The sequence below is a fragment of the Bubalus bubalis genome, chromosome 16 (genome assembly GCF_019923935.1).
Source record: "Bubalus bubalis isolate 160015118507 breed Murrah chromosome 16, NDDB_SH_1, whole genome shotgun sequence".
Taxonomy (NCBI): Eukaryota; Metazoa; Chordata; class Mammalia; order Artiodactyla; family Bovidae; genus Bubalus; species Bubalus bubalis.
The window spans coordinates 38,443,942-38,470,879 of NC_059172.1; the positions used below are offsets into that span (position 1 = coordinate 38,443,942).

General features: G+C 45.0%; 1 protein-coding gene across 11 annotated transcripts; it reads right to left on the reverse strand.

The window, feature by feature from the left end:
• Positions 1-42: 42 nt before the first annotated feature.
• FHIP1B (FHF complex subunit HOOK interacting protein 1B) lies at positions 43-25,088 on the reverse strand. 11 transcript variants are annotated; one of them, XM_025266534.2, is made up of 13 exons: positions 24,936-25,028; positions 24,306-24,362; positions 13,699-14,027; positions 12,931-13,569; positions 12,419-12,577; positions 12,140-12,226; positions 11,733-11,933; positions 7,866-7,945; positions 7,453-7,658; positions 6,281-7,060; positions 3,634-3,812; positions 3,312-3,474; positions 43-568 (listed from the first exon to the last, which is right to left on the reverse strand). In XM_025266534.2, exons 3-13 carry the CDS (start codon positions 13,834-13,836, stop codon positions 204-206), a joined length of 2,997 nt encoding a protein of 998 aa, XP_025122319.1. In that variant the 5' UTR covers positions 13,837-14,027; positions 24,306-24,362; positions 24,936-25,028; the 3' UTR covers positions 43-203. The 11 variants fall into 11 exon arrangements, with proteins under 11 accessions (XP_025122319.1, XP_025122318.1, XP_025122317.1 ...); XM_025266533.2 differs by having other exon boundaries at positions 24,921-25,022; XM_025266532.2 differs by lacking the exon at positions 24,306-24,362 and having other exon boundaries at positions 24,936-25,088.
• Positions 25,089-26,938: the final 1,850 nt, after the last annotated feature.

The window sequence follows — 26,938 nt, forward strand, 5'->3', positions numbered from 1 at the left end:
AGCCCCACAGATAAAGGGTGGGAAAGAAAAATGAGCACAGAATAGAGATTTCCCTTTTATACATATTGCAACAAGTTCTCCAGAAAACATTCATCAGAAATAAATTAAAAAGTCCTCTTGCCACTGCCTCCAAACATAAAAAGGAGCCTACACCCTGGCCCCAGCCCAGGCCACTCAAGGCCCTGATTGTCCATGGAAGAAAGTTAAGGATTGAGGGGCCCAAAGCCTGAGACAGGAGGGCCAGACCCCTCCTCGGAAGTATCCAACAAGAAAGGCGAGGTGACAGCATGTGCCTGGGAGATGGCAGCCAACTCCTTGAGAAACTCAGGGAAAATGACTGCACAGTAGACAGCATTCTTGACTCGCAGAGCCTCACCTTGGCGCTCAGGGGCCCCACCCCGGGCGGGTAGGACCGGCGTCGAAGCCCCAGGGGAGCCCCCACCTAGACCAAGTCCTGCGCCACCATCTCTCCCAGGCTGGAGAACCATCTGTGCCGCCTGCCGAGCCCTGGTTGGACTGTGTGCATGCCGCAGGAGTAGCTCCCCCAAGGACGGCCTCCGGCTCTTCACTGGGAACAAACAGGAGTGTCGGGAAGGTGCTGAGGTCAGGCAGAATCCCTTGGCCTGGGAGAGGAGAGGTCCCCACCTTACCCTACCCCCACCTCCCAGGTTCATGAACTTTTCAACTAGGACTCTTAACACCTAAGTGCTGCCTGCTCAGCCTCCTTCCCTCTATCCAGCCATCCTACCAGTCAACCATCAGGCTCAGTCAACCCTTCAGACACTTCACTCCCTTCAGACACTGCACAACCCTTCAGACACTTCAGACAGGACCACTCCCTTCTCCAGGTCCCTTTACCTTAAGGGGTTCTCTTACTGCTCCTCCCTTTCCAATCACTATTCTAGATCATTAAGCTCTTTCTCCCCTGTCTGTAACATGCCCTTACTTCCTGCTGCCCAGCATGCTCCTGTACTGGAATCAAACACTTCCCCTTTCCCCCTGCCCATCTATGACACCTCAGCCACATCCTCTGCTCCTTCAATACCCACAGGGGCTATATATGCAATCAGAGTTCAGTGACTTTATCAGATCTGTCACATACTGCTATCCCTCCAAGATCTACTCTCCTGTGCTACCATTTGGCCTTCCACCAATTCCTTTCCTATAACCACCAAAGCTACCCTCCCACTGGTTGTGGCCAGACAACTACATGTCAGTTCAAATGAACCACTGAAAATACTGCCTTTTTTCCTCTAATTTCCTGCCGACACTGCTGGCCCTGGATGTATTCTTGTCCCTTCCAAGACCTAGGGCCAAGACTCTGGGGATCTAGTCTCCAGATCATGATATCATTCCCATTCTCTCCCTCTAATACTGGTGACAGATATACACTAAACAGATACATTAAATGTGGCTTTTAGAGCCCATTATAACCAGGTTCACACACTTCCTCCCACCTCTTCTTGAGACTCTACAGAGCCCCTGGCTTTGGCATCCACATCTATCTGCTCCCCCCTGGAACCCTCCAGGCTCTTCTCATGCTTCTGTAGCCCCTTCTGCCTTAATTTTGTTCTCCTTGTTTTCATCCCTGGCCTAATCCCCCTAACCCCAACTCTCCTCTAATTTGGCCTCCACCAACTTCCCATTTTACTGCCCTATCACATTGCATTTCAATAACTTGTTCTCATGTCTTCTCCTCAAACATTAATCTGTGAGTTTAAGGGCTTGCACTCTGTCTTATTTACCTCTATATCCCAGTGCACATAGTACCAAGACTGTGGAAGCAAGAATACTTCCTGGCACTAGACCATGAGGAAATCATGCTAAGAAACTTCAACTGGGCCTTCACAGCTATATACTAACCCTCCTGGTACTCTTCCCAACCTACACACTTTCCTCCGAAAGCCCTCATCTCACCTCTGCTTTCTTGCTCAGCGTATTATTCTGCCTCCTACTTTGATTAACAAATAAAGGATGACTTCAATTCCCTAAAATTTCCTCTACATCTCAAAACTCCACTGGTACATATCATTTCCTCCTTTGATTTCTCAACTGCCTCAAAGGGGGAAAAAAATTTCCCTGGTGCTCTGGATCCTACTTACTTCCACCACCTTTGGGACCTTGCTCCCTCAGTTATGACAATCCTCTAGTCCCCATCTAGATTATCAGCTTTTTCAAAGTAAAGATCTCATCTTGTACCTCCATGAGTCTCCTGTACCAAAGACAACACCACATGGCAAGCACTCAGATGCACTGTGTGCTAAGTCACTTCAATCATGTCCAACTCTTTGCAACTCTATGGACTGTAGCCCACCAGGCTCCTCTGTCCAAGGGATTCTCCAGGCAAGAATACTGGAGTAGATTGCCATACCTCCTTCAGGGGATCTTCCCGACCCACGGATCAAACTCGCATGTCTTATGCCCAATGCATTGGCAGGCAGGTTCTTCACTACTAGCACCACCTGGGAAGCTCAAACACTCAGATACTTGCTGATAAAAGATCTAAATTTAAAACATCATATGTAACTCTTCATATATAACTCTTCCTTCTTCCTCATACCTCACAACTACTCACCAAACTCTGCCAATACTTCTTTCCCACTTCCACCTTATCAAATTCTTCCTATTTCTACTGTTCTAATTCAAGCCTCACAGGTCACATCTGCATTATGGCAGATGCTTCCTGATTGCTCTTCTGACTCCATGTTCTCCTAACTCCAGTGCACCTAGCACATGAACTTACATACTTATCTCTCCACTCCCACATATAGGACCTCCAATTGGTATCTCACTGCCTAAAAGTTTACAACTTCCACCCATCCCAACTTCTACTCTGAGAACCTTCTGCTGTGATGAAATCTTCCCAGCCTTACTACCAACTGTTCCACCACCTTCCAAATTCCGTGCTCCAGCTAAACAGTTCATGCTATCTCCTGAACAAATAATAAAGTCATCCCACTCCTTTGCCACCCAAGTCCTACCCATCTCTCAAGACCCGTGTCAAATGTAATATCCTTTACCAAACTTTAACAATATTGCAACCTAAAAAAAAAACAATCTCAATCTAGAAACTATTCTGTCCCCTTGCCTGTCCCCAGATTCTAGAGTAGTTTTTGCTGGTACTGTTGATTTGGCTCTCAGTGGACATAACTATTTTTCCTCTGACCAGAAACTTGAAGATAAAATCAAGAGTCCATTCTCTGCAACTCTCCAGTTCCCACCACAAGGCTTCAACCTTAAAAGAATTCAATTAACCTGAGCTAGTTAGTTGCCTAGGGAAGATGGGGAAGCGGTGGCAGGGTAGACCTCACCTAGGGAATCAGATCGGCGGGGGGCAGGTCCTGCTGCAGGGCCCTCGGTCCAGTCCAACTTGCCACGGGCAATGAGGTACTTCTTGGCTTTGGATAGCAGTGCTGGGAAGTCCTCCTGGGAGGCTGCAAAGCTCTCAATCTTATTCTTCACAGAGCCCAGCACCTATGAAGCACAACTTCATGACATTTCTGGGTGGCTTCAGACTGATACAGTCCTTTCTAGCCCCACCGGGCCTGTTCCCAGCACCCCCAGGGCTACTCCAGCTGTGGGCCTGGCCCACTGTGGAGCCTGGACGCACCCATGCACGCATGCATCGCACACCTGCAGCAGGGACTTGACACTGGGCTGGAAGACCATGTTGGTGTTGAGCAGGAAAGAGCGGAGCAGGGGCTGGGGGTGACAGGCCAGCTGGGCCACCAGCCCCGTCAGCAGGAAGTTGACATAGACGGAGTTCTGCAGCATATTCTCGAGTTTGGCAAAGAGCACAGCCATGAAGGGGCCTGGGGAGGTGGGCACAAGGATACAAGGCCTGAACACAGTGCACATCACACACATTCCTCCCCAAAACGAGATCCCCCACTAGGTGAAAATTATTTGTATTTCAGTCTCTGGGAATGTTTAAATATCCTGTGAACACCTATTCTGGACAAGATAAAATGGCAGACACCACATGGACCCACAAGAGGGCCAGATGCCAGCTTTATACACATTCTAGCTGAAGAGCCAGACCACAGGCTCTGGAATTAGACAGACTTGATTAAATTTGAGCTCTACCATTTACTAGTAAAATTACTAGATGAATCAAAACTCTCCAAGCACAGTTTCCTACTTGTTAAAATAAGAAAAACACCCACATCACAAGGTTATTAAGAGGATCAAAGAGAGACTGATACACAGCATTTAGGTCAAAATCTAGCAAATTTTAAGTATTCAATAATAACTATAAGCTATATGATATTTCTCAATTTTTAAAAAGCTTAACCCAAGAGAACAACTGAAGAAAGAACAAGTGACTAAGTGATTAGAACCAAAAGAAGAAACAGAGTTACACACAAGACAGAGAATAACACTAGACCTGAGTCAAAAATAAAGCCACAAGAAAGCATAATGAAGGCAAAGAAGGTGACTATATTGATCAACTTAAAAGGGGAGAAATCTTTGGAGAACCAAAGGAATAATCAGGTCTGTTCAAGAACTGGGAACGAAAGTAGTAAGATAGAATCTGTAGGAAAAAAAGAGCTTAGTTCAGGGCCAGAGAAAACTGATCCAGGACAGACTCTTTGGTGGAAACGAGACTAGCAGAAGGGATTAGAATGACCTTCTAGAAGAACTGGCCTCAACTGAGCCAGGTCACCAACACTAGTACAGTGGAACCATCACAGTCTGTCTGGTCAGGGATTTGTGGGAGAAAGGGACTATGCCTATGAACTGCCCTAGGAATTAAGCCAGGAGAACAATGAAGGGCAAGAGACACTGAATCCTGAAAAAGATACTAGAACAGTCTTCACTCCACACACACATGACTAGCCTTAGCTCTAAATCAACTCTTGGTTTAGCAAGGTCCTAAGATATCCCTTATCATCTCCAGGGGACTTTTTTGCAAGACAAAAAGCTCAGATGAGTTTATGAAGAAGAAAAAAGAGAGCTTCAGTTAACACTTCAATAAAGTGGTAAAACCTGCACACCACCTTCTAGTGGCATAGAAAAGGAAAGAGCAAAGCAGAGGCTAAGTAAATGAATACACCTATTCTCTATAGTCTGCAAGAGTTGTTATTACTCCAGAGCAAAAGCCCTGATGATGTGCAAGCAGTGTGGCAGTATATCCCGGGCCCAGTTAGAACATGTACTGACTGTACTGATCAATGCACAATAACCTCACTACAAACATGTGAGGAAGACATGTGGTGCCTTGGTCAACTACTATCTGCCATCCGCCCAAGATAATAATCCTAAACTACCACATGCTGAGTTCTCACAATATACCAGCATCACAGTAAGTGATTTACACGCATCAAAGACATAGATGGGACACTAACTCAAGGAATGTCTAGTCCAAATCACTACACAGCTTCCCAGAAGTGTCTCCCCAACAACCCCCAGGATGGTATGTAGAGGAGGGACAAGAGCCAGGTACGAGCTGGGCTGGGTAAAGCAGGGTCAAACAAAAACAAAATGCAGTTAGCCCAGCCACTCAGGCCAGGTCTAACCCCTAGGTCTTTGGAAGAAACCAAAAGAACTTAACTGGAGGAGTCAAGGCCAGCGTTGTCATTTTCCCTGATTGCGGTATGTCACTGATCTAATTTACCCAGACAGAGGTATTTCCCTCTATCTGCTGCAATTCTTACCACTACCCATAAACCCTTAGAAAGGCTTACTGAGCAGTCAAGGCAAGGTACAAGGATAGGAAACAGGAGAAACTTGAAACTGAGCCCTTCTCTAAAGGGGCTGGGAGAAAGGAGGCCAGGGCTGAAAAAGGAAACTACATCAGAGAGCTGACTGTGGGCCACAGAAGAGCTGACAGGAGACCCAACATCCAGACAGATACACTGGTAGGAACAGCATGGAACAGCATGATTTACAGGTGCCTCACAAACAGGACAGGCCATGTCTTCCACATGATTCAGATGTATTACTGTGATTTACCAGGAAACACCAAACACAAAATATCCTGATCACACATCCCAGGAAATGGCCAGACTGAGGAAGAATTGGAACATGCACATAGGACAGACATATAAGGCTGAAACAAAAGTCAATACTCAAACCAGCACAAGCATGGAAGATGTACAGACAGACACAGAGACACAGTATGACATGATATGTATCTAGAGGGGACCCAAGCAAAATGGATGAGGAGCTAGGCAAGTACACAGGAATGACATGGCCAAGAAGCCTCAGAAACTAGCACAAACAGGTCGAGAACATGCAAAGAGTACACAAAGGAGAAGACCTAGGCTAAGTAGCTTACCAGTGAAGGGCTGGCTTGGCAGCTGGTTGAGAGTCCGCAAAGGGCTGCTGAGGAAGGGGCCAGGGGGCTCAGGGGAACAGGTGAAGCTCTCGTAGGCCTCCTCCTCCTCAAGAGGTAGTGAAGGCTCTAGAGGAGGCTCAGAGCCAGCACCCCCATTGCTCAATGCCACCTCCAGCTCCCGAAGCTCTTGCCCAAAGCCCTCTAGTCCTGCCATGCCCTCAGAAGTGTCCTCTAGTGGTTCCCCAGCTCCCTCCTTTGGCACCCGACGAACCTTCTTGGCCCCCTCAGGCCATGGTCCTGGCAGCCCATTGAGCTGGGGAGGGGGCAGGTGGCCAAGGCTTTCCCGTGCACCCCCAGCCAGCCCCCCACTCCCCAGCTCTTCCTCCTCCCCTTCCCCCGCATTGTCCCTGCCCTCCTCAGGCAGTAGGCTGCGTTTCTTAGTCCGGGAGCCAACTGGACTAGGCTCAGGAGGGGGCCGCTCGCCATCATAGGGGGCAGACCAGGTACGGCAGGCTTGGACACAGCGGTCCACACCACGGCGCGCCTCACGCAGATACTCCAGGTAATTGTCTTCCAGCTCACCAGGCTCCTCCACAGGGCTGGGCCGGCGGCCAGGGCTGGAGGCTGGGGACGTAGCAAGCCCTGGTGAGCGAGGGGCTGGGGCTGGGGACTCAGAGCCACCCAGGCTCTGCTGTCGCAGGAAGAGGGCTAGACGAGATGGTGTGGAGGGCCGGGGTACAGTCACCACAGAAGAAGAGTCAACACTTGGGCTTCCAGGGCCTGCCGAGGGGAAAAAACATTAGAGGGATCAAAGAGACAGAGGTGCAGGAGGAGGGATGACACAACATGGGTAACTACAAGAGAAGCCAACAGAGCAGCAGAAATGTGACTGATTTGGACAGCTGACTCTCCACCACTGAAATTAAGCTTTTCCTCATTCAACACCACCCTCACCACCATCACCATGAAAACAACAGAAACAGAAGAGCATGACCAGAGTGAAAAAAAGGAACAGCTCTGCTCAGAAGCTAAATTTCTCTGGTAGAGTTAATGATCCACCCTCCAACACCTCTCACCAACTTCCCTAAAGATGGAATGCCACTCACAGCCACCTCCCTCCTTCCACCCTGGCCCCGCCTTCTTGCTAGGCTCCCCCAGGACCCAGGCCATACCCGTTGTGTCCTCCCTTCTCCCTGCCTCTCTGCTAGGCCCACCTCGTGCCCACGAGGCATGCTCTGCACGAGGTGGGCTGGAGGCATGGTGCCGACAACAGCGTGGGATTAGGGAGAGAAACTTGTCTGCGGCTCGTCCATATAGGTCCACGTCACGCACAGCCGGCTTCTGGCTCAGCATCACATGGTTACACGGGACAAGATACCTGGGAAAGACAGCAGAAAAGAAAGGACAGATCAGGAAGGAAGGACAGGGTTTGAGAGAACATCGGTGGAACTACATGGCTAAGCCAGGTTTCAAGAGGACATGCACAAGCAACCCCCATGCAACCCATCACCCCAGCAGTGCACAAGGCACTGACAGCCCTGAAGGTTCGGGATCAGCCATCCCTCAGCCCTGCCCCAACAGCTACCTGAGAACCAGCTGCAGCAGGACATCCTCACAGCTGAGGTTCAGAAGGGTCCTGAAGAGACTCAAAGACACCATGCAGAGCTGGGGGGGAGGGAGGGAGGAGGGGGTAGAGATGAGTCACTGTAAGAGCTCTCAGTCCTTCAAGATATTTAACAAATGGGAACCGCCCCCCACAACCTGAGGCCCAAGCAACCACTCCTAAAACAACAATGGCACAGGGTTTGGCATGTAACAATCATTCAAATATTAAATAAATAATTACACTATCTTTGTGGTCAAGATATCATTATTTACAGATAGGAACAAGCCTTGTGCCAGATTTAATGCATTTCTACAGACCACATACTTGTCATCAAACTCTGGCTACATATACCTGGCAACAGAGATTCTAGCAACACCTAAATGGAAGGAATACCCATGAAGAGACCCCAGGAAATACTGGGTCTGAGTGAATGTCTAACAGGAGACAACACAACATGATAACTAAGTGAATGCCAGTCAGCAGACTATAGCAGCATAGTAACTGAATGCCTACCAGCAAGAAACCAGAGAGAACCTGGAAGAATCCCAGCTGGGAAGTGGGTGGGGCTGTGAACATGGAGTGTGAGTCACCCCTCCAACACCAGTGTCTCTCGGAGAAGGTAGGATAAAGAAAAGTTCAAGGGCAGCTGACAGGAAAAGGAAAAAATAGGTGGGTCCAGAACAAGGGAAATCTTTTGTTTTAGAAAAGCAATAAGGGTGGTTCACCTCCAGCCAGGCAAAGACAGCAGACACATGTAAGTTCTCCCTTCCTCCGCTGAATCCCCAAGCGCTGTCTCCGTACTTCCCTTATGACAAGTATACTTGAGCTCCTCGAAGACAAACACTGGGTCTTAGTCTAGGGCACTACCTCCACAGTCTAGGTGTTCATCCTTTACCAAATGACTGAGGGGAAGTTAAAAGCCAGTCATGGTGGCAAAGAGATAAGATAGCAATTCATATTTTAGTCAGCATGGATATTTACCCTAAATGACCATTTTAACTAGCACTCAGACTCATTAAAACATGAGTTTTAATGAAAACACTCAGACTCATTAAAGATTGTGTGGTAGGTAGAAAAATGGCCCTCAAAGATGTACAGATCCTAATCTCCAGATCTTGTACCTTTTTACCTTACATGTCAGAAGGGACTTTGCAGGCATGATTAAGGTTATTAAGGAATTTAAGTTGAGGAGAGCAGCCTGGATTATCCAGAGGGGCCCAATTAAATCACATGAGTCTTTAAAAGCAAAGAATATTTTCTAGTTGGGTCAAAAAGAAAGAGATCTGAACCATGAGAGGGACTCCATCCACCACTGATGGTTTTGAGGGTGGAAGGAGTCATAAGTCAAGGATTTAGCTGATCTCTAGAAGCTGGGAATGGTTCCCAGCTGACAGCCAGCAAGAAAATAGTAATCTCATCCTTTAACTACAATTAAGTAAATATGACCAAGGACTAAAATGATCAAGGAAATGGATTTTCTCCTGGGGCCTCCAGAAAAGACACTGCCCCACTGACATTTTGATTTTAGTAGGGTAAGGTCAGTACCAGATACATGACCTACAGAATGGTAAGGTAATAAATTTGTGTTGTTTTAAGCCACTATGTTTGTGATAATTTGTTATGATAGCAATAGGAAACTAATACAGATACTCAGGTACTCAGACTAGCTAGCCAGAATTACTCACCTTAGGCCATGAAAGTCAGGCTATAGTGGTTACAAAGTCAGGCCAATAGATTAAAGCTTAAAAGGGCCAAACACAGGAAAGGGAAAGCACCTGCATGTTTAACATGGGAATCCTGACATCAGAACAGATTTGGTTCCTCCAAGAACAGAGAGCCAAGAATAAATACCCAAAGACCACGAAAGGCTCCTGAAACCAGAGGACCAAATGCAATACTAACAGAAATATGTGCTAAAGACTAAAGACACTGAGGGAGAATCAAAGAAGTTAGGGTAAGATTAAGACAAAAACAAGATGGACAGAGCCCAGCACAGGGGAAAAAAAAAAAAAAAATCAACCCTAGGAAGGAAATCAACATTCTCAAAACATGAACAGGACATTCTATGAAGCCAAATAGATTTAAGACAATGGTCGAACTTCAGCATAATTAGAAACAAAACTTTTTCAGTATCTTTGTAAAATTAAAGCTTTGGCAACTATTTCCTATTGGTTTATACCAATAATTCTTAAGCTAAGGCATGTATCATACTTACATTTTGGAGTATTATAAAAGTTCACATGCCTTGGGCCTACTTCCAAAGAATATAACTCAAGAGACCTAAGGCAGAGCTTAGAATCTGTTGTTGTAGTTATTGTCATTTTCCAATTTTAGGGTGTACACTTGGTTCAGAAACTCTGGTCAAATCAGAGTCAGTCTAAAAATCTCACACATACCCTAAACTTAGCCATTCAGGAGAATGTCAAGTATACAAAACATAGCTATCCAGAAATCCTACCTACCTCAAACCCTACTACCAGGTATCTCAGGTAACTGGAACAACTTTCCAGAACCCTTAGTGATCCAAGACCTTCTACTTCAAACACAAAGACCCAGAGAACTTCAATTATTTGTAATAAAAGAAGGAAATAAAAGTGGTGATAGAGCCAAAATAAATGCCATAAAGTGCATGGCTAAACAAATGCTTTATTTCCCCCAGAAGGACAGCAGGTCTTTATTACTTAGACAACTTACTCCTATTTTATATATATTTCTATTGGTTAAAATCTAACCTTCTTACCATGGTCTACAAAGCCATGCATGATCTGAATTTTACCCACCTCTCCCTCCTTTCTTCCCCATGCTCACTACACCTCCAATCACACTAGTCTTTTATCTTCTCAAATACATTTCATTTCCTCTCCCCCACTGTGTTCTTTGCAAGCACTGCTCCCTCTCCTAGACTGTTCTTCTGCTTGCTCTTTAGTAGGCTAGCTCCCTCATGACCTTTAGGTCTCAGTTCAATGTCATCTCCTCTGAGAGGTTTTTTGATTACCCTACTGGCTTAGATGGTAAAGAATCTACCTGCCAACGCATTTTCAAATTTTAATCCTGGGTTGGATCCCTGGGTCAGGAAGATCCCCAGGAAAAGGGAATGGCAACTCACTCCAGTATTCTTGCCTAGAGAATTCCAGGGAGAGAGGGCCTGGCAGGCTACAGTCCATGAGGTCACAAAGACTTGGATATAACTGAATGACTATCACTTTCACTCTCTGTTTTCTAAGCAGCCTGTTTTTTATAAAAATGACCTCAACTTTCAATTATTTCAGTTATGTGTTTGCTTCTCTACCTACTCTGTGAAGGAAGCTCCATGAAGTCAGCAAAAACTGCTTACCATTATATCCTCAGTACGAGAGACCAGTACAGTGAACACAGTGAACATTAGATTAAAACCTTTAGGAGGAAGGAATTGTACTAGGTAGGTAGGCAGATGGGTGCCCCAAGTTACAGCAGTTCAAATACAGAAAATTCAAAAGGAAGAACAGGTAAACACACTAGTTATAAAGCAGGCTCAGAGCCTGAAGAGGTGATCTCGAGTCACCCACAACAAGCCACAGAGCACTACACAGCTGAAGAGACTCTCAGGTCAATGCCATATTACAAGTGCTGCACAATGGCAAAACTATAGCCATGAGTGGCCAAAGTCATTCATAAAATTTAACTGTCCTATGTATATCCAGATATTACAAAAGCAGGGAAGCACATTGAAAATGTCCCCAAAATAGTTAAAAGTTTAATACTAGAAAGAAAATGCCACCTAACTTTGAAGTGATTACTAGAGACAAAGGCCAAAGAAGGGCAGAAACACCCTCCCAGAACAAAGGTTGGAGAGAGGAGATGGCTCACCCAGGTAAGCCAGGACAGAGGTAGGGGCCATACCCGGGAGTTGCTGCCAATACGGGCAACAAGGGTGTCAAGGATGGTGTGGGTGTCATGCCGGTGTAACAGCAGGAATCGCAGGAAGGTACGGAGCAAGGCGGGCTCTGAAATACTCCGTAGGAAAAGTTCCAGATAGGCGGTACTGGCGATCATCTCCTCCACAGAGGTCTGCACGAAGGGAAGGTAAAGTTTGGAAATTTAGGGCTTCCCCACATATACACAAAGCCATTTTCCTTAAGTTCTAAGGAGGTACCAGGAACAGACAGGGAAAAAGGGAGGAGTACCCTGCCCACTGCCACCCACACTGGTCCTGGCATTGAGGTAACCACTCCTCAGCCTAATCCCTTAATCTGCCTTGCCACCATGACTCTCACCTTGTGCAGGGCAGGGCCCATGACTGGCACCAGGAACCCATTATGGATATAATCAACCAGCTGCTTTTGCACCAGAGGATGAGCCACCTGTATGGGTACAAAAAAGAGGATGGAGCATTTTGAAGGGGGCTACTGTCAGAAAGGGAGCAAAATGTTAGAATATATATATGCACCCTCCCCTCAAGCTGAAAGAAAATCAGAACTCCAGAGATTGTACCTTCTCCCACCCCATTTCCCCAGATGAGCAAGGGCCAGAGCTCCTGGGAACCCCAGTCCCACCTGAATGACTGCATTGCAGAACTCTAGAGAACTCATGAAAAGCGCAAGGGCTGGCACTCCAAGCCAGTCTTCCCGTCGCAGGCAGTGCCAATCATCCCCTGGAACTTCAATCTTTCGGGGCAGTGACGAGTACAGGGCACTTAGCCCTGTGGCCAGCACCTGGGGGCCATCCCCAAGGACAGGTTACCAAAGGCACAGACAATATAAAAAATGAAAACAGTGAACTATTAACCCAGAGTTTTTATGGAACAGGGATAAAAGCTATTACCAGAGCAGATATTTAGTTACCAAAGGTGCCAAGACATCACCTGGGAACACTGGCCCATGAAAAGCCTTCATACCTGCCTTATCCACATAAGCCCAAGTTTCATCCCCACCCCAATTCCAGGTGTTACATTCAAACCCAGGGGGCTACTTGCTAAAGGAGAGGGCCCCGGTGCATAGCCCCTCCACACCTCCTAAATAGGAAGGTGCCTACACCATACCCTACACCCATCCCAGGAGGTGCTGACCGGGCAGAAGTAAGAGTGATCTGCGATGTAGCGGCCCACAGTGGGACTTCCAGCTGATAGAGCCATGAGCAGGAGTAGGGCGTCGCGGGCCTGCTGGCCCAGGGTGCCCTCTCGATGGACAAAAGGGACAAGGCGAGAAAAGAGGAGAAGACGGGGAGCAGCTCCAGGTTCAGGAGGTGGCTGCAGGAAGAACTCGAGCAATGAAGGCTCCCGGGCCAGACACACGCACAGCTGGCTGAGAAGTAGCACCAGGCCTTCATCCAGTGCTGGGCTACTGGGCACAGGGCGGCCACAGGCATCCAGCAAGATCAGTAGAGCCTCACGAACTGGACCATGCCGCAACAGGGGCTGGCGAGCTTCGCTCACTAGCATCTCAAAGAGTTTCAGTTGCTCAGCCCGCCGTTCCTCAACCCCATCCCCAAGCTCATCCCATTGAAGCTGCCATGTCAACACACGGGTTAGCAGATCCTCACGCAGAGCAAACTCAAGCAGGGGCCCAGGAGCTGTGGGGACCAAGGGCACTGCGCGATCCTCTGCCAGGAGTGTCAGCATCTGGTAAGTGTGGTTGCGCACGGCACTGAGATCATCAGCACCCCCAGGAGCTGCCCGAGGCCCTTGCCGTTCCAGGATTCGCACCACCTGGGGAATCAGGACAGATAAGAGAAGGAATCTAAGATAAAGTGACTAGATGATAAGGTGAGAAAACACAGAAATTTAGAGGGACTCAGGCAGGTAGCAGACTGGGCCCTTTGGTATACAGTCTCCTACCTGGGACCAGTGATTCTTGAAAACCATGAGGCAAGTCTCAGGGTCAGCCATGACAGGGGTCTGCAGACTGGCCCCTTGTGGTACACGGTGCCCAGGGCCCCGGGAGGCCAGTCTGCTCAGCCAGTTCATCCTCTCCATAAGGCAGGCTGGGCACGGCCAGCGGCCAGAGAGTCACACTCTGAGAACTTGCCAGCTGGAGGTTTTCTCCACCTGTGTCTCTAGTCTGCTTCATCCGGTCTGTAGGAGCCAACAACTGTCCATGGAGCCAGAAGATACACCAGGCTGGAACAGTGAGCCCAGAGGTCACTGCCCAATCCAGACCTACAAATCTAATTCAAAGAGAAAGAATAGAGAGGTTAACAGAAGTTTGCCTCTTTCTACCACCCAACAGGAAGAACTTAGAACCACCACTCCACTGAAAACGACACACACAATCAGCACTTTAAAGTCAACACGTGTAAAACAGAACTCATTCCAACACCAAACCTGTGTTACTTCCCCAGCCTTCTCCACCTTAATAAATGATAGCAATATTCACCTACTTGCTCAGGTCAAATACCTGGGCATCATCCTTCTTTCTTCTTGTTATTACCTCCAATATCCAGTTCATCAGCCTATAATCTATACCCTCCAAACATGCCTCACTATTGCAATAGCTTCCAATCTGGTCTTCATGCCTCCAGTCTTAGCCCTCTGACAATCTATTCCCCACAAAGCAACTAGAGTTTTAAAACATAAATTATACTACATCTCTCCTCTGCTGAAAACCCTCCAATGATTCCCTATCACACTGGTAATAATCCAAGTCCTTTACCTTGGCCTCTAGGGCACTATCTAATCTAATCTATATAACTTCCTACATGCCCCTTCTCACTCGTACTTCACTCATAGGAGCCTTTCTTGAACACTAGCTCTTGCCTCTGTCTGGAATGCACTTTTCCTGATCTTCACATTGTTCACATCACTCTTTCCAAATGCCATTTCCTCAAAGAGGACTTACTTAACAATTCTATCGAAACTGCATTTTCCCACCTTCACTCTCTAGCTTTCTAATCCTTTCTTCTGCACACTTTTTTATTTTCTGAAAATATTTGTCTATTCATTTATCTATCTTCCCTACTACAATGTAAGCTCACTGAGGATAAGGTTTCTCTGTTGCATCGCCAGTACCTAGAGATCAATAAATTATCTGCTGAATGTTTAGATGCTCAAGTGAGTGAATGAATGAATGAATGAACGAACGAACAATGAACTATCAGGAAATCCAGTCTAGATCTGACTCTAGTCCTCTGGGACTTCTGAGGAAGAAACCTTTTTCTATTACAGGTCCCTCCCTAGAAGCCCACCCAATAGGAAATACACAAACAGATCTTTAACTTGCTGAATAATCTTAAGAGGTAAAAATTCAGAACCAATCAAAAAAGCAAAAGAATTTTAATTCTAGAAAAAAATACAAGGATACACTCCCATAAACATACATATACCCACTCCTGTCAGATGCATTCAACATTCACTCCTGCGGACATGACAGAACACCCTCATTAGAGAAAGAGCTGTTGTTCAGTCACTAAGCCATGTCCGATTTTTTGTGACCCCATGGACTGCAGCATGCCACGCTTCCCTGTTTTTCACTATTTCCCAAAGTTTGCTCAAACTCAAGTAAACTGAGTTGGTGACGCCATCCAACTATCTCATCCTCTGCCACCACATCCATACAAGACTACTGGAAAAACCATAGCTTTGACAAGAAAGACCTTTGTTGGCAAAGTAATGTCTCTGTTTCTTAATATGCTGTCTAGGTTGGTCACAGTTTTTCTTCCAAGGAGCAAGCATCTTTTAATTTTATGACTGCAGTCACTGTCTGCAGTGATTTTGGAGTCCAAGAATATAAAATCTGCCATTGCCTCCACTTTCTCACCATCTATTTTGCCATGAAGTGATGGGACTGGATGCCTTAATCTTAGTTTCTTGAATGTTGAGTTATAAGCCAGCTTTTTCACTCTCCTCTTTCACCCTTATCAAAAAGCTCTTTAGTTCCTCCTCACTTTCTGCCATTAGAGTAGAATCATCTGCATATCTAAGGTTGTTGATATTCCTCCCAGCAGTCTTGATTCCAGCTTGTGATTCATCCAGCCCAGCATTTTGTATGATATACTCTGCATATATAAGTTAAATAAGCAGGGTAACAATATACAGTCTTGACATACTCCTTTCCCATTTTTGAACAAGGCCATTGTTCCATGTCCGGTTCTAACTGTTGCTTCTTGACCTGCATACAAGTGTCTCGGGAGGCAGGTAAGGTGGTCTGGTATTCTCATCTCTTGAAGAATTTTTCAGTTTGTTGTAATCCACACTGTAAAAGGCTTCAGCATAGTCAATGAAGCAGATGTAGACATTTTTCTGGAATTCCCTTGCTTTTTCTAAGATCCAACGGATGTTCACAATTTGATCTTTGGTTTCTCTGCCTTATCTAAATCCAGCTTAAACATCTGAAATTTGTGGTTCGTGTACTGTTGAAGTCTAGCTTGAAGGATTTTGAGCATTACTTTGCTAGCATGTGAAATGTGTACAGTATATGGTAGTTTGAATTTGACATTGCCTCCCTTTGGGATTGGAATGAAAACTGACCTTTTCCAGTCCTATGGCCACTGCCAAGTTTTTCAAATCTGCTGGCATACTGACTCCAACACTTTAACAGCATCATCTTTTAGGATTTTAAATAGCTCAGCTGGAATTCCATCACTTCCACTAGCTTTATTTGTAGTAATACTTCCTAAGGTCTACTTGACTTCACACTCCAGGATGTCTGGCTCTAGGTGAGTGACCATACCATCATGGTAAACATCTGTTGGCCTCAGCCATGGCTCACAGTTCCTTCTTCATCACATCTACCACCCTCTCAGCAGTAATGGCTCTCAACAATACCTCCTGAGTATAAAAACTTCAGAGGCAAAAAAACAACAACAACTTCAGAGGAAAGGCATGGTTCAATCATCCTTCCTTTTTATACTCAACAAGGCCTAAAGGAACCCAGAGACCTGCCAACAGACCCACACTTTGCCCTCCAGTTACATTAACCACCACCTCCTTCTACCCATATACACAGTCTCTCACCACTATCTGCTCACAACTAAAAGGCAGCAACTCTGCTTGCTTAAGGAAACTTTCTTGAGAACAAAAGATAAGTCTTTTTTTTTTTTTTTTTTTTTCTCCCCAAAAAGACATAATGGGAAGAGTCAGTCCTAAGGAGCAGGAAGGGCCCACTCATTGATTAATTCAGTGTACATCATACCAGTACTGGGGCACTGTGCTAAGGAAGCACTGGAAATACAAAGATGGATAAAAACAGTTGGAGGAGCATAAACAAAAACTTCAATAAATATTATAAAGAGGTATTTACAAAAATGTCATGAGGGCACTAAGGAAAGAAACTAAATCTGCCTGGAAACCATAAGAGGATTCCAGAAAAGAGGTGATACCTGATGTAAAACGTTAACAATGAGATACTGGTCACAAGGAGAGCAGAGCAAAAAGTCTTCTTCATATTAAAAACATTATGTACAAAAATACAGCACTGTGAAAGAACATAGTAAATTTAAAGAAGAGTTGCAAGTTTGGTGTGGCTTAAACACAGACCATTTAGAGAAGAGAGGACAATGTTAAGTTAAAAGGTAAACATGGGTGAAGGTTATAAATATCACTGAATATCATGCTGAGGAGTTTTATTTATGAACACCCTGGAATAAAGGAGCTTTTTAAACAAGAAAATGGTAAGATCAAATTTGCCTTTAAAAATATGTCAGCTAGCAGTACAAGGTAGAGAGAGACTAATGGCAGTAGACAATTTATAAAAATCTGTTTCAATAGTCCATTTTAAAAAAGGAATGTATGAACTAAAGTCATAAGAGCAGAATTAGAAAAGGTAAATCTGAGATTCACCTCTATGTCCCACAGCATGTCCCCTGTGATAATGAAAGTGTTTACACCTGTAATATCTGTCACTAATAGCAAGCTCCTTGACAAAAGAGACCATATCATTCATTCTTCTCTGAAAGTCCAATGCCAACATAGTAACTGCCATTCAAAAACATTTGTGGAACAAGATGCTGAATTTAAAAATTATAATAGCTAGCACACATTGAGCACTTATATATGCCAGTCTCCATTCTAAGCACTGCATGTTATTGTTCATTTAAGCCTAATAAAAACCATAGATGTATTATTATCTCCATTTCACACACAAAGAAATCAAAGCCTAGAAAGGTTAAGTAGCCAAAGGTACCCAGTTGGTAAGTGGCAAGAATGAGATGCAAATGCAGATAATCAGCCTTCAGATTTAACTTAACCATGAAGTAGAAGTAATAAGATCTACCAAATGAATGGAGGATGACAGAAGACCCTAATATGAACTATAAAAGTCTCAGTAAAAGGTAATTCCACTAACAGACTAGGAACACGCAACAAAGGAACTGTGTTTTAGAAGAGAATGAGTACAGTTTTGGACATGTTAAGTTTTTAGACACCGATAAGATATCCACGATGTCCAGAAAGCAAGTAGAAATGTCAAGCTCAAGAGTAAAATCACGACTAGAGCTATAAATCCAGGAGTCACCAGCTTATATGTAGTAGATGAAGCTAAGTAAGGGGATGGAATCATCCGAAGAGATCAGTAATCACAAAAGGAGCCAAGGGTGACATCTTGGGGAAAACCAGGATTTAAAAAAGCAAAGGAGGAGTCTTTAAAAAAGACTAGTGAAGGTAGCCAGAAATGGAAGGAGAAATCCAAGAAATAACCATAATCAAGAAATCAAGGAAAGGAAGTTTCAGGAAACTGGAGGTTGTGCATAGTGCACAGTCTACAGAGAGATAAAATAATGAAAACTAAAAATAGTCAGTTGATTTTAGCCGGTCAGATGGGGAGCCTCAAGGGCAGTTGTCAAGTGAGGAAAAGAAGTCTGAACAAAGTAACAGGTTGTGGATAAATCAGAAGGGGATAACTGACCAAAAAAAAAAAAAAACAAGTATAGTACTAGTCTGAGAAAAAGAAGTACACCACTTTCTCTGAGAAAGGAAGAAAACAGTAAAATATAAAGGATGGGTGCCACTTCCGGTAAATCTGAAAACAAAAAGAAGAAAGCTAATATCTAATACTACCCCCTACCCAACTACTCTTCCCTCCCTCACTCACCCAAGAGAGTCGGGGTGAGGGAGAGAGCAGAGGGGAGAAAATGGAAGTGCCACAGAATGGATACTCAGTCTTCCCCACATGGTTTCCTATAAACCATCAAACACAACCACACTGACTTGGATCACCAGCACAGATGCACTAGAAAAAGTACTTACGCGTCTGTCCTAGTATTTAAGATCCCAAGTAGTCATGGGCTGGAGAAGGCAAAGCCAGCAAGTGCGATTACTGGGAAGAAATCTCCCCTGTTCCTAGACCTGTCATTTGTCACATTCTTAGCCCCGGGATACTGCATCATCCTTTGTCAGTTTCCTTAAACTCTGCCCATGCCTTTGTATATATTTACAAGCTGTTTGTTAGTCTTTGGAATTAGGTTCTGGAAGCTGGAGGCAGTTTAGTTTTGGACACGTTAAAACCTTACTTTGCTGAGACTGGTTGCTTGGCCCTTCCTCAGCTTCCCTGGGGATTCAGTGTGAGGTGGTGAGGATGGAAGTGTCAGAGTAGGTTAGATCTCTCCTTTCTGTCAGAGATGACAGCCCATTTATCATTAAATTCTTTCCAAACCTAATTTGTGCCATCTGCTACCTTCAAAGACCCTGACTGATACAACAGCATTTTACTGGTTACAGAATGTTTCCTCAGACATACCTCATCTGAGGACTGAAAACGAATAGAGGTCCTTAAGGTCCAGCAAGAATAACCCAAAGTAGTAAATAAAGCATGAACTCTGGAGTCCCTCAAACAAAGGTTTGAATCTCAACCATTTTCCCACTGCATGACTTAAATAAATCACACATCAGAGCCTGTTTCCTCATCTACAAATTCCTGATGAAATATATATTGTTACTGTTTTAAGATTTAAATAAGATAGCCTATGTAGAAGTCTAGGTGCTCTACAAATGACATTTTCCTTCCCACTTCCGTCTTCCATCTCTCAGAGATCCTCATCTCTGACAGAAAGGAGAGATCTAACCTACTCTAACACTTCCATCCTCACCACCTCACACTGAATCCCCAGGGGAGCTGAAGAAGGGCCAAGCAACCAGTCTCAGCAAAGTAAGGTTTTAATGTGTCCAAAACTAAACTGCCTCCAGCTTCCAGAACCTAATTCCATAGACTAACAAACACCTTCTACCTTGTGATGTACCTGGGGAACCACTTCTGCTCCACTGCTTGACTAACATAAGGCACTAATCACAGACCCAAGGGGAACTGGTCTCCAGGACTTTCCCTCCCCACCCCACCCCCATTTATTTTCAAAGACCTCAAAGAGAAGAACCACACTTAAATCAGTGTCTCAGAATCAAAAGCTAACACTTAACCTGGACCCTCTTCACCTACTTCAAAAGCCTGAAAGAAAGCCAAGTTCAGTGTTCCTGTCACCTATATAAGACTCCCTCACTCCCTGTTAACCCTGAAAAGTTCAGAACAAGACAAAGAAGAGAATGGAATCACCACCCTATGACTGTGCCTGTTCCTCCCATAGCAAAGTCTACAGAAAAGGAGACCTCTCTTCCCAAATTCACCTACAAGCTCAGTCACAGAGAAAAAAGGAGCTGATCTTTCAGACCTCCCAAATGGCCAGAGCCAAACACTCACCATAGGGCCCCCGATTCAGACATACAGGCACACTCAGCAAGAGTGTCCACCAACAGCAGGAACAAGGCAGGAAGTGGCTCAGCCCCACTTATGAACCTTTGCCCTGGGTGAGGCAAAGAGAGGGAGAGAGCTGGGGGCAGGGATACACCTCTAACACCTACAGCTGACAGAGAGAGACCAAACAACCTTCTAAGAACAGGTCAGTGAAGTTAAGGCTTCTCATCCCCTTACAAATGTTCTTCCTAGGCTCTGCCTCTTACTGACCTAAGAGGCAGCAATGTGCTGTTACCCTAGATGCTTAAAGTGGGAAGATCTGATTAAAACCTCATAGGAATACAAAAGGAAAAAACAAACAAACCCCACCTCATAAGAGCCTGCAATCTAGAGCTGAGATTACACATATCCTCTCTGCTTGTCTATCACTCAGTCTATACCTATAAAACAAATGGGATATCAGTGTATGGTCCCAACTCACTCCTCCTCTCCCCAGTACCACCTCTGCTTCTTGCAGGCATCTCCCCACCTGACTCCAGCAGAGCCCTCATAACTCACAACATGAACTCTATCACATGTTGACTCCCCTTACCAAAGTAAATCCCATGTTGCACATGGCTTTCTCCAACCTCTTTGTGGGAGAGGGTGACAAAGAAGTCAAAGAGGAGGTACAACTGAACCAGATCCTAATGGATGAGGAAAGTTCACTGGGCAGAGAAGAAAAGGCATTCCTAGAAGAGAAAGGAGAAATTACAAAGATTTCAAGGCTTAAAAAAGTAACATGTTTGCTAGGGAGCTGTGAACAATTTATTCAAGCTAGAACACAGAGTGGAGAGTGGCAGAAGATGAGGCTAGTCATGAGTCGAGGCCAAATGATGCCATATTAAGGAATTGGATGTCATCCTACAGAAGACAAACAGCCAAAATTTTTAAGCATAAGAGCTCCATTAAATTTGTATCTTTAGAAAGATCATTCCAGGGATGGATTAGAAAAGAGAAAGTCTGATATATATACTACTATGTATAAAATAGATAACTAATGAGAATCTACTCTATGGCACAGGGAACTCTCCTTACTGCTCTATGGTGACCTAAATGGAAAGGAAATTCAAAAAAGAGGGGATATATGTATGGCTGATTCATTTCGCTGTATAGGAGAAACTGACACAGCAGTGTAAAGCAACTATACTCCAGTAAAAAAATAAATAAAAAATAATAAAAATTAAATGACAAAAAAAAAGATCCGAAGGCAGGAGACTATCAGGGGGAAAAAGTCCAGATAAGAGACAAGAAGGAAGTAAACTAAAGCCTTAACTGTGAAGCTATAACAGAAAAGATGAAGCAAATAGAGAGACTATAAAAGGAAATGTATTAAGATTTTAGTGATTGACTAAATAGAGGGGGTAAAGGAGCAGAAAGATGGAAGATGACACTGAAGTCCTTGCCTGGACTGCTATATACCATATGGCACAAAAGAAGACATTCAAAGCAAAGACAATGAGTCCTGTTTTGAACATGTTAACTATGATACCTGTGAACATATACAGGAGATCACTGAGTAAATATGACCGGAACATAGAGAGAAACTAAGACTAGATACAGAGAAGTAATCATCTAATTATGATATACTTTTACATTTCACATTCTGTCTCTAAATTGAAATTATCTTTTCATGTGTCCACCTCTCCCAATCAGATTGCAAATTCCCTGAGGATACAGAGGACCACGTCTTATTTATTGACATCTTGTTGTCTCATAAAATGTGAGCATCGTAAGGGCAGACTATATGCTGAAGTATCTGCTGAATGAATAAATGAATTAATTCATAAATGAATGAATTTGTCCTCCCAGCACTTAGCAGAGTGCTGGCACACAGCAGAGGTGGAATAAATGGTTACACACAGCACTCCAAACATGTTTCTATCTCTACATCATCATCCTCATCTATGTTTCATTTTCTCAGATCTATCATTCAGCTATGTATCATAAAGCAAAATCCATTACACTTAAAGCACTACAATTCAATAGAGATTCAGTATAGCAAACAGTAAGCTTACCAACCTAGTGCTTTCTCCAGACGATCAAGAATGCACAGTCCCTAAGAACCCTCTGACATACGACTTGATTGACCTACCATTATCGCAATGTGACCCAGGTATTATGGACAATTGTTCCTGTTTTTGCCACATTATTAAACAAAACCTTCAAACCTATGTCACCCTCAAAGTCTCTTTAACCTCTTTTGGAAACAGAACTATAAATCTTTTAAAAAATATATTTTGCCAGTATAATGTCCTCCATGTCATCACAACTCTTCTTATAAATCACATACTTTTTATGCCACATCACCTTCACTCTATGTTACAAACTATTTTCCACCCCAAGTCACTCTCATGAGACCAAATCTGGAGTCCAGACTTTGCCACTTTATCACTGTGATCTCTGGCTCCCCAGTTTGATTCTCCATCTATAAAATAAGAATTCCTGCCCTTACATACTTCACAGGGAAACTATATAATTCCAGCAAAACCTGAGATCACTATGCAATCCATATCAGACAGTAATTCTGAGGAAGCATGTGCAGCATGCTTCCTCAACATAATACAGCAGCCACACCATCCCTCTAAATTTCTGAATTTCATGACCCAATGGAAATAGATTTTAAAGTTTTTAAAATAGAATCATTACTTTTTATTTTGACAAATAGATCAGTTTTTTTAAACCCATCAATTGCTGTCACCACTACTTCATCAGTGAGAGAGCACTTAAACACTAGAAGAACAGGAATGATAATCTAAGAATAAATTTATCTTTATGGAAAACTCATGTTCCATATGTTTTCTTTCTCTCCTTCCACCTTGAATAGATAAAAACTTAACGCACTGTTTTTAACCCAACGTTTAGGAATCACTGCCCTAAAACTCTTTCATTATACATGTACGTTTTACAGGGTTCTGTCTAGGTAAGATTGCCAAGGGTTCCACTACCATGAAAATCTGCTAGGTCTTCAGAGAGAAGCAATGAAAACATACCACAGAACGGTTGTTTCTAAGGCTCAGATTCTTGAATAGAATGGGGACTTGGGCTGCTCCTAATTCTCAGAGAATGGTCTGTTTAGGGAAGATGAACCTCTTCCTGAGGTTGGGAAGGTATCTGCTCTGTGGCAGACTGTCAGTAGAGAGGGAATTTTAATAGTGTGGAAGTGGCAATTATCTGACTGCCAACCCAGCTTTCTAGAACATTCAAAATTTTTATGTGCATGTGGGTTGGCAGGGAACATGGGACCTATAAAACGCTAATAAACTGAACCAATTAACATGTCGTGAAGGGAGGAATGATTTCAAAGGGATAAGAGAAAAACTTTTGAGGGTGGTAGAAATGTTCAGTATCTTGAAAATGGTGATGGTTTCACAGATGTAAACATATGTCAGAACTCATCAAACATGTACATTTTAAATATGAGTACTTTACTGTACATAAATTAGTTTTAATTTAACTGTAAGTCATCCTGTTTGGAAGTCTAAATACAGCGTTGTATGTAACAAGCCATATTATTTTCATGAAAGTAGAATTAGCAACTTTAAGCAGCTAGTCCAATATAGAAGGCAACCGTCAAAGCCCCACAGCTCAGCAGAGATAAGGAGCAGCAGTGGAGTAAGGTTGCCCAGAATCAGGTGAAGAGGAAACAAACATAGGCAGTCTTAGCCAAAAAAAATCTCTATGAGAGGGAACATCGCCAAGTCTTCAGTCCCAAGGAATAACTTGAGGAAATGAGGAATTCCAACGATGACTCTGTTAAAGAGTAAGTCTCAAAAATTATTTTCATTACCATTGTTACTATTGTCCATGACATCTTCATGTTTCGATCCTCCAAAATATGTAGAGCCTATGAAGCAGAAGAGCGAAGTGCACATTTCCACCCAAGCTATCCTAACTCAACCTAAAACTATTGCTCTCACTGGGCAGGACACTCCATTCAGAACCGACCTTTCATCTTTACCTAGGTCTCACAATCCTTGTTCCTCCCTCCATGCCCTGCCTTCAGCTCCCTCCTGATTCACCAGCTGTCGGCATGTTCCCGCCTTAGCCCTCTCTATTCTCCCTCCCAGCACAGGCCTCAACCCCTCCTCACTCTGGTCCAGCCAGGGCTGTCCCTCACTCCTGCCCACAGGAGCCCCAGCTCCTCACTAAACCGTGTTCACAAGTCCCTTTCACTTGGCCCCTCAGAAAGCATCCCGGCCCTTCATACAACCCAGCTCCTTACTTGCCCACTCACCCGAGGCTCTAATCTTGCTCCCCTACCTTAGACACTCACACTCGGCCCCTCACCACATTCCAGCCCCTCACCCTGTCCCCTCACAAGGAGGGCAGTCACCAAACCCAGTGCCGTCATTCCCCAGTCCCTCATCCCCTCTCGCGCCTCTCCGGGCCCTCTGGCCCTTACTTAGTGTTCACTCACAGAACCCCGACCCTGACCAGGCCCGGTCGCCACCGCGGTGCTAGGTGAGCTCAGGCCGCCATCGCTCCTCAGGCGCACCAGCCGCGCCCCGCCCCGCGCCACACGCAACTCGCGCCCCCGCGCACCACACGTAACCGCCCAGCGACGCACCGCTGGGCAGCGGCGTGCCAGCTCATTGGCTGGACCGGGCCAAAGCCAGAGCGTCGATGCTTGTTTCCTGGCAACGGCCGAGCGCAGGGGCGGGGTCGCCGACGGCATTCCGAGCAAGGACTACCGCCTCTTCCCTCCAGGTTCCGCCCCCTCGCACTTGCAAACCCCGCCCTTCTGAAGGACTCCCGCTTGTCACAGGGGAAGACCTCTGGGGAGGAGGAGGCCCGCGGGGTGGAGGCGGAGCCTGAGGAGGAAAGGTCAAACCAGAGGGCAGAAGGCGGGACCTAAAGAGCGACGTGACTAAAAGAGGCAGGGAAAGGCCGAAGGGCGAGGCCTAGGACAGAGATCCGGATGAAAGAGTGACTAACGTGGTAGGGGCGGGGTCACAGTCCTAAAGGAGCTTACAGAGGGAGAGGAGGCGTGGAGGGGGTGGAGCTAACGCTGGGGAGTAGGTCTAAGGGGAGGAGTTAGCAGGTGAGCTAGACCTGCGGAAAAGCAGAGCCTTAGAGAAGGCAGACAGCGAGTGGTCTAGCTCATTTCTTGCACCACCTGCAGGCTTGGATAGGACCCAGGCGATGACTGCCCTTCGTTGGCTCGCCAACACCTGCTGCCTTTTGATACCTTGAGCACTATCGTTTTCAGTCTCAAGGAACATGGAGTAAGCGCCTCCTTGTCAGGCAGAATTCCAGATCAATTATAACCAGTCTCTTCCCTTCAGGATCTCAGCCTTTATAGACAATTGCAACGTAGTGTAATTGCCATCAAGGAGCAGTACTCCTCACACAACAACACACATCGAGGAGTAGCACTCCTCACACACAAGTCCTATGAGTGTTTAGAGAATGAGGGGAAAGAAGAGCAAAGGGGCCTAGGAAAGCCATCTAGGAGAAGATGATGTCTGAGCAGTCTTTAGAAACAAGCAAGAATAAGACTGAGAAATGAAAGTTTCAGATAAGGTCTGCAGTTTAGTTGCAAGTTTTACATCGATGTTAATTCCCTGGATTTGATCACTGTGCTCTAGTTAAGATGATAACAGGGGAACACGAGTAAGGAGTTTACAAGGACTTTCTGTCCTATTTTTGCAACTTTTTTGTAAGCCTAAAATTAGTTTAAAAGAAAAAGTATTTAAAAAAAAAAGTAATGGAAGTTTCAGCGAAAAGGATCAGTACATAACAAGGCAAGAAAGAATGGACAACATGTGGGAGGTACTCTGAAAACTATCATTAGTACAGCTTGTCTGGAGCCTAGGGAACATGCAGAGGAAACACTGTGAGATGAGGTCAAAGACATGGACCAAGCTTTGTAGACCATGTTAAGGAGTTTAGATTTTCATCCTTGGGATAATAGAGAACCATAAAAAATGTTATGATCAGATTGATAAGATCCCAACTGGAATAGTAAGGATGTAGAAAAAATGGATACGTGGTTATTAGGTCACCAGGGCTTGATGACTGGATGAATATGAGAAAAAGTAAGAGGAAAGATTAAAAATTGGAGTGGTTTGCTATTTCCTTCTCCAGGGGATCTTCCCAACCCATGGATCCAATCCATGTCTCCTGCATTGGCAGGCAGATTTCTTACCACTGAGCCACCTGGGAAGCAAATACAAGCACTGCTAAGTCACTTCAGTCGTGTCCAACTCTGTGCGACCCCATAGGAGGCAGCCCACCAGGCTCCCCCGTCCCTCGGATTCTCCAGGCAAGAACACTGGAGTGGGTTGCCATTTCCTTCTCCAATGCATGAAAGTGAAAAGTGAAAGTGAAATCGCTCAGTCGTGTCGGACTCTCAGCGACCCCATGGACTGCAGCCCACTAGGCTCCTCCGTCCATGGGATTTTCCAGGCAAGAGTACTG